At 43.2% G+C, this 13,796-nt stretch overlaps 1 protein-coding gene across 2 annotated transcripts in view; it reads left to right on the top strand.

Moving 5' to 3' along the window:
* The first annotated feature begins 6,316 nt into the window (after positions 1–6,316).
* Positions 6,317–13,796, top strand: part of LOC146635708 (uncharacterized) — a 32,656-nt gene continuing 25,176 nt past the window's right edge. For both annotated transcript variants that reach the window (XM_085348066.1, XM_085348057.1), the window contains exons 1-2: positions 6,317–6,407; positions 13,422–13,458. In XM_085348066.1, the coding sequence (XP_085204192.1) occupies positions 6,317–6,407; positions 13,422–13,458 (128 nt within the window). The remainder of the gene's footprint in view (positions 6,408–13,421; positions 13,459–13,796) is intronic.

The following is a 13,796-nucleotide window of genomic DNA, read 5'->3' as shown; positions in this document are numbered from 1 at the left end:
GATTCTGTTTTGAGCAAAGCTCAGCGCACACAGGCACTTACAGTAAGAAGAACTTTCTGTAGTGCTCATTTACATATTTTATTCTAAAGCCGGCCTGCATGCTGTATATTTATGTATGTCACTTGTATACCTGCATACAAATGACCGCATTCTTCCAGAGGACAAATGTGGTCATTCACTGGTAGAAACTCTCAGAGAGCTGCAAATTCTTGATGAATCAAGCATACAATATATCGCTTTGTGTGTGTGTAACAAAACTAACTTCAAGGTTATTTAATGTCACTTCATCATAAGCACTTTGAAGTAGAAGGGACAAGAAAACAGCCACATGCTGATACCTGGGGTTTTGTGCAATTACAATCCTACAGAACTGTAAATTTGTTTTAAGTTGCCTGAATTAACAAACATGTTGCAAACTCAATACCTCACAAATATGAAGTAAAGGTAACTGGAGTCTTGTGAGTAAAAAAAAATCAGCAGAAAGTTGTAGAGAGTTCAGAGTACTTGTTATTAGTTTAATCTGTTAAGAGGCAGATATTCAATTCACTTTTATGTATATTCTGCCAAATCATGACAAAATTCATTTCAAGGTGCTTAATATTGTAAGGTAAAGACCTTCCAACAATACAGAGATACCGCAACAACAAGAGGACCCCCTGTGAGCAAGAGCTATGGTGACAGCGGGAAAGAAAAACTCCCTTTTAAAATGAGGAAACCTCAGCCAGAACCAGGCTCATCATGGTAATAACAAATCATTAAATGTAGAGTGGTGTATAAACACACGGTGAATGAAAAAGTGTATGTTATCCATTCAATAAGATTTAATTAACACCCCTGAAGCTTTGCACTACACGGCTCATTTAACAATACAATAGTCTCACTCATGGTCTATTAAAAGCCAGACCTTTACCCTGTTCCTGCCCACACGCACACTGGAAATCCATTACACATTTACAAGAATCAACGTATGACGTAACTGAATTAATGATGCAAACACTAATAAATTCAGGATTCATGTTAAACATTAACCATCCCACGAGTCTGTGCGGACATCAGGTGGAAATCAAGTAGGTAGGTGAATAATAGTAAGCAAACTTTCCCAGCCAGTATAACCAAAGTGCCAATTCAAATTCAGTCATGACTGTATTTAGAGTATGTAAGCTGTTATCAGCTAAATTCTTTAATATTGCTTCCTAAGCCTTTGTCGCAATTTTCCACATTTTTCCTGTCACTTTGTGGATCATGTTAAGTTGTTCAGCATCAAAATTTTGTAGTTTCACATTTGTGATTTGGGCTTCTTTCACGTTGTTGGACAGCACTTGGTGTTCTTTTGCTTCTCTTTCCTTTCTTTTGGTGTCTTTGCAGCTACTGTAAGTGGCAGCTTTGCATGTCTTAGTACTGATTTTACTTACTATTTTTGCAGATGATTGCATCACTGTAGCAGTGTTGCATTCTATGTAGTTATTTTACATCACTGTGGTCATTTTATATCTGTATATATTTATAAAAAAAAAAAACACCCAGCACGCCCCTGCGGGCGGTTTATCCTTCAAGCTCGGGTCCTCTACCAGAGGCCTGGGAGCTTGAGGGTCCTGCGCAGTATCTTAGCTGTTCCCAGGACTGCGCTCTTCTGGACAGAGATCTCCGATGTTGTTCCTGGGATCTGCTGGAGCCACTCGCCTAGCTTGGGAGTCACCGCACCTAGCGCTCCGATTACCACGGGGACCACCGTTACCTTCACCCTCCACATCCTCTCGAGCTCTTCTCTGAGCCCTTGGTATTTCTCCAGCTTCTCGTGTTCCTTCTTCCTGATATTGCTGTCATTCGGAACCGCTACATCGATCACTACGGCCGTCTTCTTCTGTTTGTCTACCACCACTATGTCCGGTTGGTTAGCCACCACCATTTTGTCCGTCTGTATCTGGAAGTCCCACAGGATCTTAGCTCGGTCATTCTCCACCACCCTTGGGGGCATCTCCCATTTTGACCTCGGGACTTCCAGGTTATACTCGGCACAGATGTTCCTGTACACTATGCCGGCCACTTGGTTATGGCGTTCCATGTATGCCTTGCCTGCTAGCATCTTGCACCCTGCTGTTATGTGCTGGATTGTCTCTGGGGCATCTTTACACAGCCTGCACCTGGGGTCTTGCCTGGTGTGATAGACCCCAGCCTCTATGGATCTTGTGCTCAGAGCTTGTTCTTGTGCTGCCATGATTAGTGCCTCTGTGCTGTCTTTCAGTCCAGCTTTGTCCAGCCACTGGTAGGATTTCTGGATATCAGCCACCTCCTCTATCTGCCGGTGGTACATACCGTGCAGGGGCCTGTCCTTCCATGATGGTTCCTCGTCTCCCTCCTCTTTCTTGGGTTTCTGCTGCCTGAGGTATTCACTGAGCACTCGGTCAGTTGGGGCCATCTTCCTAATGTATTCTTGGATGTTCGTTGTCTCATCCTGGACTGTGGTGCTGACACTCACCAGTCCCCGGCCCCCTTCCTTCCGCTTAGCGTACAGCCTCAGGGTGCTGGATTTGGGGTGAAACCCTCCATGCATGGTAAGGAGCTTTCTTGTCTTTATGTCAGTGGCTTCTATCTCCTCCTTTGGCCAGCCTATTACCCCAGCAGGGTACCTGATCACGGGCAGGGCGTACGTGTTGATGGCCCGGATCTTGTTCTTACCATTCAGCTGACTCCTCAGGACTTGCCTGACCCTCTGCAGGTACTTGGTGGTTGCAGCTTTTCTAGCGGCCTCTTCATGGTTCCCATTCGCCTGTGGGATCCCCAAGTACTTGTAACTGTCCTCTATGTCTGCAATGTTGCCTTCTGGTAGTTCAATCCCCTCAGTTCTGACTACCTTCCCTCTCTTTGTTACCATCCGACTACACTTCTCCAGTCCGAACGACATTCCAATGTCATTGCTGTATAGCCTGGTAGTGTGGATCAGTGAATCGATGTCTCGTTCACTCTTGGCATACAGCTTGATGTCATCCATGTACAGGAGGTGGCTGACAACTGCTCCGTTCCGTAGTCGGTATCCGTAGCCAGTCTTGTTAATGATCTCACTGAGGGGGTTCAGGCCTATGCAGAACAGCAGTGGGGACAGAGCATCTCCTTGGTAGATCCCGCACTTGATGGTGACTTGTGCTATGGGCTTGGAGTTGGCCTCTAGTGTTGTACGCCACATCCCCATTGAGTTCCTGATGAAGGCTCTTAGGGTCCCATTGATCTTGTACAATTCTAGGCATTCCAGTATCCAGCTGTGGGGCATTGAGTCATAGGCCTTCTTGTAATCAATCCAGGCAGTGCACAGGTTGGTCAGTCTGGTCTTGCAGTCTCGGCTGATTGTTCTGTCTACCAGTAGCTGGTGTTTTGCGCCTCTGGTATTCTTGCCAATTCCTTTCTGTGTCCCGCTCATGTATTGACCCATGTGCCTGTTCATCTTAGCCGATATGATGCCTGACAGGAGCTTCCATGTAGTACTGAGGCAGGTTATTGGTCGGTAGTTGGAGGGGACCGGTCCCTTCTTGGGGTCCTTGGGGATCAGGACCGTCCGGCCTTCAGTTAGCCATTCCGGGTGTCTCTCGTTAACTAGCAGCTGGTTCATTTGTGCTGCCAGACGCTCGTGGAGTGCAGTCAGCTTCTTCAGCCAGTAGGCGTGAACCATGTCGGGCCCTGGTGCTGTCCAACTCTTCATACTGGAGACCCTTTCTTGGATATCTGCCACTGTGATGGTTACTGGACCCTGTTCAGGGAGGTCGCTGTGGTCAGCCCTCAGATCCTCTAGCCACTGAGCATTGCCGTTATGGGTTGCATCCTTCTCCCATATGCTCTTCCAGTATTGCTCCGTCTCCAGCCTTGGTGGTGCTGTTCTCTTATTGTTCCCTTGCCACTGAGAGTACACCTTTGCTGGTTCTGTGGAGAACAGCTGGTTTATTCTCCTGCCTTCTATCTCTCTGGTGTACCTCCTCAAGCTGCTGGCCAAGGCTGTGAGTCTTTGCTTGGCAGTTTCCAAGGCCTCAGGTATGGACAGCTTGCTGTATTTCTTAGGCACCTTATTTGTCGCACCTTTCTGCAACTCCATTAGTTGTCTAACCTCCCTCCGTGCTACTTTGATCTTGCCCTCTAGCCTCCTTCTCCATGGAGGGTACTGCCCCTTGTCGCTGTTCAACTTGTAGCCAAGCATCTCACTGATCACTGTTGCCATATTGTAGATGAGCTTGTTAGTGTCGGTAATCGTGGTTGTAGGTATTGCTGCATTAACATCATCTAGCAGACCTTCTGAGGGAACTTCACGTAATCTTGGTAACCGGCTACGCGGGATCCAGGTTTCAAGCTTGGCCATGATCCTATTTTTCAGGTCAGTTCCTCTCGCACTCAACGATCCTTCTCCTATCGCACTTGGGGCTATGTACCCAATCTCGGGTGGGGGTGATGATATCTCCCCCCTGACCTGGCGTCCTGACTCCTCCTTGCCGTAGCATTTGTGTTGTACCTCGTCAATCTCTAGCTGTGAGAGCAGTCCCTTCTTTCGAATGTTGGAACACTGAGCTACTAGTTGTTTCGCCATCATTGTGGATGTTGGGTATCGAAGAATCCATAGGTCCCTCATCCTATTCATGTAGCCCCTTCCGCCGGGGTTACTTGCATAGTAGCATTCCAACAACGCCCTGTTTTCGTCTCTTGCCCACCGATGCCTTCTTGTTCCAGTAGCCCACTTTTCGTCAGGGTGCCCTGGTTCCTCAACACCTGACGCGGACCTTGTTAATCCGGGCGACGTCCGAGCCGGCATGCCTTCATATTTATCTGTCTCGCTCATGTCTGCGGTAGGCTTGCTTAGCATAGGGGGTCTAGCCTTAGGACCCTTACTGGATACAGACGCCCCAGGCAGGAATCAAACTTGCGATCCTCTGTTCCAAAGGCGTGTAGTCTAACCACTACGCTATCCAGCTGCTATATATATATATATGTTTTTATATATATATATACATATATATATGTATATATTTTATATCTGTGTATGTGTGTTTGTCGTTGAAGTCTTTTTTGTTCTGTCTGTGTTTTTGAGCATGTTTACATTTTCTGCACCTCTCGGAGCTCATTTTGCCCTTAACAGTGGTCATTCTGCCTCTCATTTTTGTGTTTCGCATTTCTTTATCCCACACTTTTGTCTGCATACTTTGTGCTGCATGTATGCCTTTTTTTTTTAAATATTATGATGCCTATGTCTATCTATGCCTATGGTTATGTTTTATGTAGTTTGTAAATTTGTAAATGTTTCAGAGGTATTTTGTTTCTGAGTTTTTGAAGAAGTTTTGGTTATTTAGTGTGTCTTTGTCCAACCTTTGTGCCTCTGATGAGGATTCAGAGCATTTGGTGTCACTTTGTGTGATTTAGTTTGTTTGTTTGTTTGTTTGTTTGAAGGCATTTTGAGGCATTCTGCATCTCTTTGTCAAACTTTTGTTTCTATTTTAAGACATTTTGGTTTATTTTATACTACTTTGCACCACTATTTGCGCCCCGTGGAAGATGTTTCAGATTGTTTTGTGTCACTTTGAATGATTTTTGTGCTTCTTTGTCCAAATTCTGGGTTTCTTTGCACATCTTTTTGCACGTGGGAGAACATTTTCTCCCACTTTTTGTGTCTGGGCGTTCAGGACATTTTGAGGCTTTTCTAGTTGTTTTGGGCCCCTTTGTTACTTTGCAGTTATATATTTGCCGTTTTGCGTGTTGGTATATTACAGTTTAGGTCAGGTGCACTTTAAAAAAAAACAACTTTTCGCCACCCATGTTCATCCTCTTCTTCCGCCTCTTTACCTGGTTACTTCTCCCAGCACATACTGCCGCACACCATGACGTTAAGTTAACTAAACTAAACGTTTAATCCTCCATATTTATTTATTATTCTTCTCCGCGTTTTTTTCCCTGTTGGTGACGTCACGGCGTCGGAGAGCGCCGAGCTCGCGACAAGGGAAAACAGGGAAGCTTGGAGAAAGTGTCATCTGAAACTCGCCGCAAAGATAGTTGTTGTCTGTATATTAAGACTTTACAGACTGCTTTTTCTCGCCTCGAAATCTTCCGAACACGCGGTGGAAGTGTTCAGCTAACCCTGGAAGTCATGTTGGGGCTTTAAAGTTGACGGTGTTTGAGCTTTCGCGGTGCAAGTTGGCGACGAAGCCAAAACAAGAGGAAGAATATGTGCCTGTCGCCGCCGCTGCTTCTGTTCTGACACGGCTCCAGTTTCCCACAGACACTCAGAAGAAGCAATTTGAAGGAGGAAGACAGAAAGTGAGAAAATAAGGTAGTAAAAGAAGAAGGAGAAATGGCCGAGGCACGCTCAGAAGAAGAGGAGGAAAGCGTGATGAGGGACACTCGGGAGCAAGTGGTCCGACGACAGCCCAACGCCTCCAGAGGTAAAGAAAGAGCCACAAACATCATCTTTATGCGTTTGCTTTAAACTGTTTCCACCTGATAGACATCCAGTTCATTAATACATAAGGAAGAAATAAGCTGTCACGAGTCTGGAAGGAAATGCAACCCCCAAGGTTTGATATTATATGACCACATTTCCACCGATAAAGCTCAAAGCAAACAAACTGTCAGGTTTATTCTCTGTTATTCTTTATTTTCACATTGTGGTAATGTTTCTGTTTCACTTTTGCTCTATTAAAAGGTATCTTAACATACTGTTTAGCAGCTCTGGGATCCCAGACCCCCCCCCTCCCTTCCTCGTCTGTGAATGTTTAGCATCCCCGCAAAATCTATCACAGCACTGATAAAACGGCACCTTGACATGCATATAATGTGCAGTGTAGGCTCAAAATGCCGCTCACCTAGGGGTTTAAGAGGCAAAATATGAAGCCTGGATCCAGTGTGGACAGTGTTTATGATACTTGGTGTACATTTCAGGTCTAAAACCTTTAAATAAGAGACGTTTTATGAAGCGCGTTAATGTTTAGAACTGATTATCTGATTAAAAATTAGTTGGCAACGTTTTTTGATTGTTATTTTTAAAGCATGAACGCAAAAATGTGTGTATATTTCCTAGCTTTCTTTTATCTTTCTAATCTCAGACCAAGCAGGCAGTTTAGATTTGGCAGCTCTTGAGTGCTTTGTCATTTTTTCCTCAAATCACAAACACATTTCTGATAAGGTTTGTTTAGAAAGCCGTGATGTAGATGAGTGTGTGTCGCCTGGTTGAACTCAGGGTTGTAAATTCTTATATCATGATGTGAACTTGCCAACACTGGGGTCAAAGTTTGTGTATGCCTGTGCCAGGACTTACAACCATTAGTTGAATGACCAAGTCTTCCTCTTTGTCTCTCTCTCGGGGAAGTTAAATTATAACTTGTCCTGACTCTTCTAGGCTTTTCTCAGTTAGTGCGTGAGTAAAGTGAGTCTGTAATTCTTCAGAAACTCTTCAGATGATGCATTCGCTTCTGCCCTGTGGTTAGGGCGGGTACATTTTTGGAGAAATTACCACCGCGTCTTGACATGATTAACTGACACAATGCCACCTGTGTGTCTTTTTCTGGTTGTTATGTAAAGTTTCTAAGTCATCCTGGGAGTAATGTCAGGCTTAAAGATTAGGCTGCATGAGATTAGATTTAATCCTGGGTGATATTTTTGTGGTGGCTAGAGAGGAATACTGGTGCTTTTATGATTTCATTTGCTAAACATGGAGCTGTAAGTGGTAATTATATTTATTACACAGTTGTTTTGACTTTGCAATACCAAATACTCACTAACGTGACAAATGATGGTTATTCATAGTACATGGGTAGAAAATTGTATGTTTCCTAACTGTCCTGTGGCAAGGAAGTGGCTGTGTACAGAAGGCCTACATTAAAAAAAAAATATATATATAAAATATATATATATATATAGCATACCTTTTTTTTAAAGACAGGAAACCAAAACAACTTTTACAGGCTGTACTTTGAGGAAGTGTTGGCACAATGTGACTGTAATCTGTGACCAAAACAAAACAAGACTGTTCATTTAAATGTGAGATCATTGCATCTTTTGCCCTAATTTAGCAAACATTCCTCATCAGCAGCCTTATTCTGCATCATACATCAGAGATGATGGAAAAGGTAGATGGGGTGACCATAACATCGGTGGTCTTGGACTTTGGATTTCGAAAAAGACAAGCTGCGAATGGTCAATACACGGGCACATGTGCACTACATTGACCAAAGAACTGGGCCACATAGACATTACCCCACATAGCAGACAGATCTGGCCTGGATCTGGTGTCATGCTGGCATTGCTGGCTGACTTCTGGCATGGTAAGTGGTCATCCAGATATGGGCCAGGCCTGGCGCAGATGGCACAGTTTATGCGATGGCATGCCACATCTGGCCCAATTATGGTTTAGTTTATGTGGCCCAGGCTCACAAAAAACAGGTCTTCATTTTTTGTGGTTCAATCTAGGGCTGTTCGATATAACGATATATATTGGATGACAATATAAAAATGTCTATCGTTTCATATTACGCTATCGTTTGTTTCGTGTTTACACCAATTTTTTTTCATCGTTTTGATGGTCACTAGTGGCTATATTAATTTGTTAAAGTTATCTCTTTCTCTTATATTTAATATCACGACACTACGGACGGACAAGTGACTGTTTTTACGTGTTGTCGTTAGCAACCACGATGATAAAACAATGGCATGGCTTTGCCATCCGCTTGTTTGTTTTGCATGTTAACCTTTCACAATAAAGCTCAAGATCCTGTTGAGACTTTTCAAAATAAACTAAATCCCATGAAAGAGCATGCAGGATTTTTACGGATGAGAAGCAAAAAAGAGGCGTTAGGTGCTAAAAAATAAACCTTAGACTCAAACGTTAGAACAGGCTTTTCCCCGCAGCACGCCGTGTAATAAATATTCACAAAGAAAGCGGTGGCCATTACAATTTATGTTTAAAAATGTATAACTTCATGCATCGGTTAAAAGTCTCAACTCCAGGTACACAACGCCCAGCTGAAAACACTTCCTGCAAGTCGAGCTGCCCGAGATTCACAGAATTTACAGAAAATGTTAAATTTTTGTGATTTATATCGTTATCGGGATGATGGATGTCTTATATCGGGGTATGAGATTATGGTCATATCGCACAGCCCTAGTTCAATCCCTGGCTCCTCCAGTCTGCATGTCAAGAGTGTGAATAGGTAGCACTCATGTAGGAAGCACTCAGTTTAGAGAAAGTGTGTGATTGGGTGAATGTGGCATGTTGTAAAGAGCACTTTGAGTAAACCGGGAGGGTTGAAAAGCGCTATATAAGAATCAGTCCATTCACTGTCCGAACAGAGTTTCGTCATGTTACTTTTGCACTATTATGTTCTGGCACATGTTGTTATTACATGGCTTGATTAAGGTCCACATTAGGCTGACATCTGGGGTCAGAGCTGAAACTGTTCTGGGCCAGCAAAGGACCACCAGTGTGTCTGCAACTAGCCTTGTGCTGGCCCATGTGTGGGCCACTTCTGGCAAACCTGATCTGGGCCACCAAAGGGCCATCATTCTTTGCAGTATGTGGGCCAGATCCGGGCCATACCAATTTTGCTATTTGGGACACCTACAGGAGCTGCTTGGACATTGAAACCCTATAGCATGAAGCTCCTAGTGCACCGTGTGTGTGCTCATGTTGATGTCAAAGGAAGACTGGAGTACCACATTTACTCAGTCAGCAGTGTGCTGATGACCTTTACACAGTCGGTGACACGCCCTGTAACTTTATCTGATCTGCCACTTCATGGTCGAGTTGCTGTGGTTCCTAAAGACTTCCAGTTTGCAATAACACGACTTACAGTTGATGATGGAAGATCTAGAAAGCAACTGGCTTATTCCGACAGCGGCGTCAATGACAGCACCGGTCAGAAATTCATTGAACTCTTTACAGCGACCCATCCTTTTCATGTTTGTAAAGGCACACTGCGTGATTTATTTATTTAATTAATTTTGTTTTTTTGTGGAAGTTTGAAAACTCTTGAATTCAAATAGTGTGGCAGAATAATTTTGTCCATATTTGGCGCAAAAGTCTTGAACCATCCTCATTTCTTTATATTTTGCTAGAAAAATGGGAAATGGATTCAGAAGTTTATTGACATGTAGAAACGAATATGAAAATGCAGCATACAAGGCAAAAACAGAGTTTGTACAATTCTTGAAAGCCAGCATTTAAGGTGACCACCTTTATTCTTCAACACAGTCTCTTAGGCAACCTTTATTGTCATTTCTTTAAGTAGTCTTCAGGAATAGTTCTCCAGGCTTCATGAAGGGCAGAGCTCTTCTTTGTTGGCTACCTTTTGTTCCATTCTCTGGCAACGTGATGGGAAATGGCATTGTTCTATAGAGCGTTTCTACTCACCCAGAGTACTCAAACCACTCTATATAACATGCCACATTCAAAGACCAAATAAATTCACCCAGTCACTTTTTTCTAAGCCTTTAGTGCAGGGGTAGGCAACTCCAGGCTTCGAGTGCCGGTGTCCTGCAGGTTTTAGATGTGTCCTTGATCAAACACAGCTGATTCAAATGGCTAAATTACCTCCTCAACATGTCTTGAAGTTCTCCAGGGGGCTGGTAATGAACTAATCATTTGATTCAGGTGTGTTGACCCAGGGTGAGATCTAAAACCTGCAGGACACCGGCACTCGAGGCCTGGCGTTGCCTACCCCTGCTTTAGTGGTTCTTAACTAACATTCATGCACAACTTGGATTTAGTATCTTGCCGAAGGATACTTGGCATGCAGACTGGAGGAGTCAGGAATCGAACCACTCTCCTTCTGATCAGTAGTTAAAGTGCTCTACCTCCTGAGCTACAGCCACACTGCATCCAATATGATTAATAATGTTGAACTTAACACCCTGGGGAGGCCAAACCACGACTGAGGTATGCTTTTCCTGTTTCTTAAGGAGATGACTGTCAGGTACTGTTCATCTGCTCTGGAGTTTTTTTTTGTTTGTTTTTTAGGCCTGCTACTAACTCTTCGATTTCTGTTCATGGTGTTTAGGGAAGAGGAAACAGAGAAAATGGGAAGTTAGGATTACTTTTATTTCTTTGAACAAATTCTGAATTTGAATATACAAATATCTGAAGGCAAGGGATGGGATTTTTGTGTAGGAAGCTTCTGGTTTGTGTTTGTATCAGCCAAACATGTTTGAGCTGGAGTCTAAAATGGAGGTGGAGTCTAACTGTGAGATAAGATCCTGTCAGAGGAAGGAGGTGAATGATATCGAGCAGCATCACAAGTGCAGCCCGGCCATGGAGCCATCGGGCAGCGTGACATGAACAGGCTGGGACTAGCTTTCAAATTAATAAAGGTTCATATCCAAAGGTGAATTTTTGCTCCGTACTGAACTACAACAGAACACATCCACAATTCCCAGACAACTCATCACCTATAGAAGCTAATATAGCCTTAAACCACAAAATACATATATCAGGGAGTGTGTCAGAGTCTGAGTTGGTTGTTGTTGTTGTTGTTGTGCAATGAAACCCAACCATTTGATGAGCTGAGCTCACTTGGTTTTCATTAAATGTGTTTCAGATACTTTTTTTCTAACTTGAGAAATTGAATAGCAGAATATTTTGCAACATGAAGACATTGTTTATTAAAAATTGTAAACCATATGGAGACATTAAGTTACAGTCAGAACAACAAATACTGTCCAAATCCCCTTTTCCTCACTAACCTCTGACCTCCTCGTGGCACACAAGAAAGCCAGTGGATGACGAACGCTGAGTGAAATCTGCTGCGGTGTGCATCTTGCGTGTTTGAATGCAGCTCCAGCAGAAAGCTAAGCCAGCCTGCTGCGCAGGACAAACATCTGGAAGTATTAAAACTCCGATGACTCCAGCAGAATCCGTCTGCAGCCAATTGCAGCCTCACTTCCTGGAGGTCCTCTGCCAATCAGGAACCTAGCCAGAGCTGATGGGCTGTCCAGTTAGAGTTTTTCAGGGACAGAAAGTAGAGGAAAAGAAGAAAAAGCACTGAAGGGAGAAGAGAGAAATTTTTTTGAGTTTTTGAAAAGAAGAACTATCTGCAGCAAGTTCTGCACACACGTCAGCATCTAGTTTTTCTGGACTTAAGCAGGTCATACTGATCTGGTTATCAGTTTGGGTTGGGAAGGAAGAAGAAAAAGGAGGTAGGAAATGGAAAAATACACATTCACAGAAAGTGCAGCTCTGCTTTTTCTTGGCTTTTCTCCTCCTTTCTCTTTTTTCTTGCTTTCTTCATCTTGTTGAAGGCATTATAGGAGGTGGTTCACATTTTTAAAAATTCAAATGCTCCCTTAACTTTTTTTCTGTGGTGATCACATGACTTATCAGGATGATTGTGACATCCTCTTCCTTTTGTCTTCACTTAGTTTCTGTAGGTGGCACTATTTTTCGTCTGCACTAAACCAGGATTAATCAATCTTTATTCTTCTATTTTCAAACCAAGATAAAAACAGTTTTGTCTTTTCAGCCTAAAACTTTGGAATGCAAAACGACGTTATTGAGGTTGAAGTTAAAATTTTGTTTCTCATTTCAATGTAGGACACATTAAATTACAATCAGAGGAACTTTTAGTACTTTTAATAATGACTTTTGGTCAATGTAAACACTTTGTTTTCACATTCAACAAGCTGCCCAAAGCATTCCTCAGAGTTTGGTCCATCTTGACATGTTGGTATCACATAGTTGCTGCAGATTTATAAGCTGCACGTCCATGATGTGAATCTCCTGCTTCTACCACATCTCAAAGGTCCTCTATTGAATAGGAGATCTGGTGACTGTGGAGCTCATTTTAGTATAGTGAAGATATTTTCACTTTCAATTTGGCAGTTTGAGATAATTTATGGTTTGTGACATGGTGTGTTCTACATGTCATCAGAAGATGGGTTCACTGCGGCCATGAAGGGATGGACATAGCCGGCAACAATACTCAAGTAGGCTGTGGTGTTTCAATGATGATCAGCTGGTAGTAAGAGGCCCGTTCTCTGTAATCCCTGGTGTAAAGGTTGTGTGGGAAAATCAATATAAAATATTCAGACAAGCACATCAGGCACCAACAACCACGCCACCTTCAGGATCACTTAATTCACCTTCAATGCCTATTCTGATGTTCAGGTTGAACTTCAGCAGGTTATGTTCACCACGTCTTCATGCGTAAATGCACTGAGGTGCTGCCATGTGCTTATCTAATTAGATGTTTATATTAATGAACATTTAAACAAGTGTAGCCAATAAATTGAACGGTCGGTGTAAATTACGTCATATGATCCACAAGAAAACCAGAATAAGTTATATGTTATTTTTACTAAGCAATAACTGAGCTGGTCTAAAGCCTTTTCAGCTCTTTGCCCACATGAACTGCTGAGTTCTGTAGACTAAACAGTGCCTGTTGGTTTACAATCACTCTTTCTCTCCCCAGGTCGTCCTGACAGACATAAGCCAGAGCATCGTCACAGGTAGGAGGTTTCACATTTCACTGTCTCTGCTGGCAGTATTTGCAAAAATGACTAAGTGCTTTGAAGAAGGGTGCGTCTAATCTCTCCCACATGTAACAGACAGTTTGCCCTGGAGAGGTGCGTTTGAAGTTGAATCCAGGTAAAAAGTCTGATTGCTTTGATCTGACCCTCTAAAAGGATTTACCTTACAGTACGAATCAGGCGTCTTTGGGTTAAAGGCGCAGCTTTGGAGGATTTTCTTCAGTATCCTTGCAGACTTCCAGGGAATGCTTTTCTCCCCTCTCGTCTGTGGTCCTGACACACTCCTGAAAGTATTTTGGCTGTTGGCCGGTGGCCAT

The sequence above is a fragment of the Diplotaxodon limnothrissa genome, linkage group LG3, assembly GCF_057381915.1.
Source record: "Diplotaxodon limnothrissa isolate DT_005_m linkage group LG3, D_limnothrissa_male_GT1.1, whole genome shotgun sequence".
Classification (NCBI taxonomy): Eukaryota; Metazoa; Chordata; class Actinopteri; order Cichliformes; family Cichlidae; genus Diplotaxodon; species Diplotaxodon limnothrissa.
Note: the sequence above shows the minus strand (reverse complement) of the source record. Positions and strands in the feature narration are given on the sequence as shown.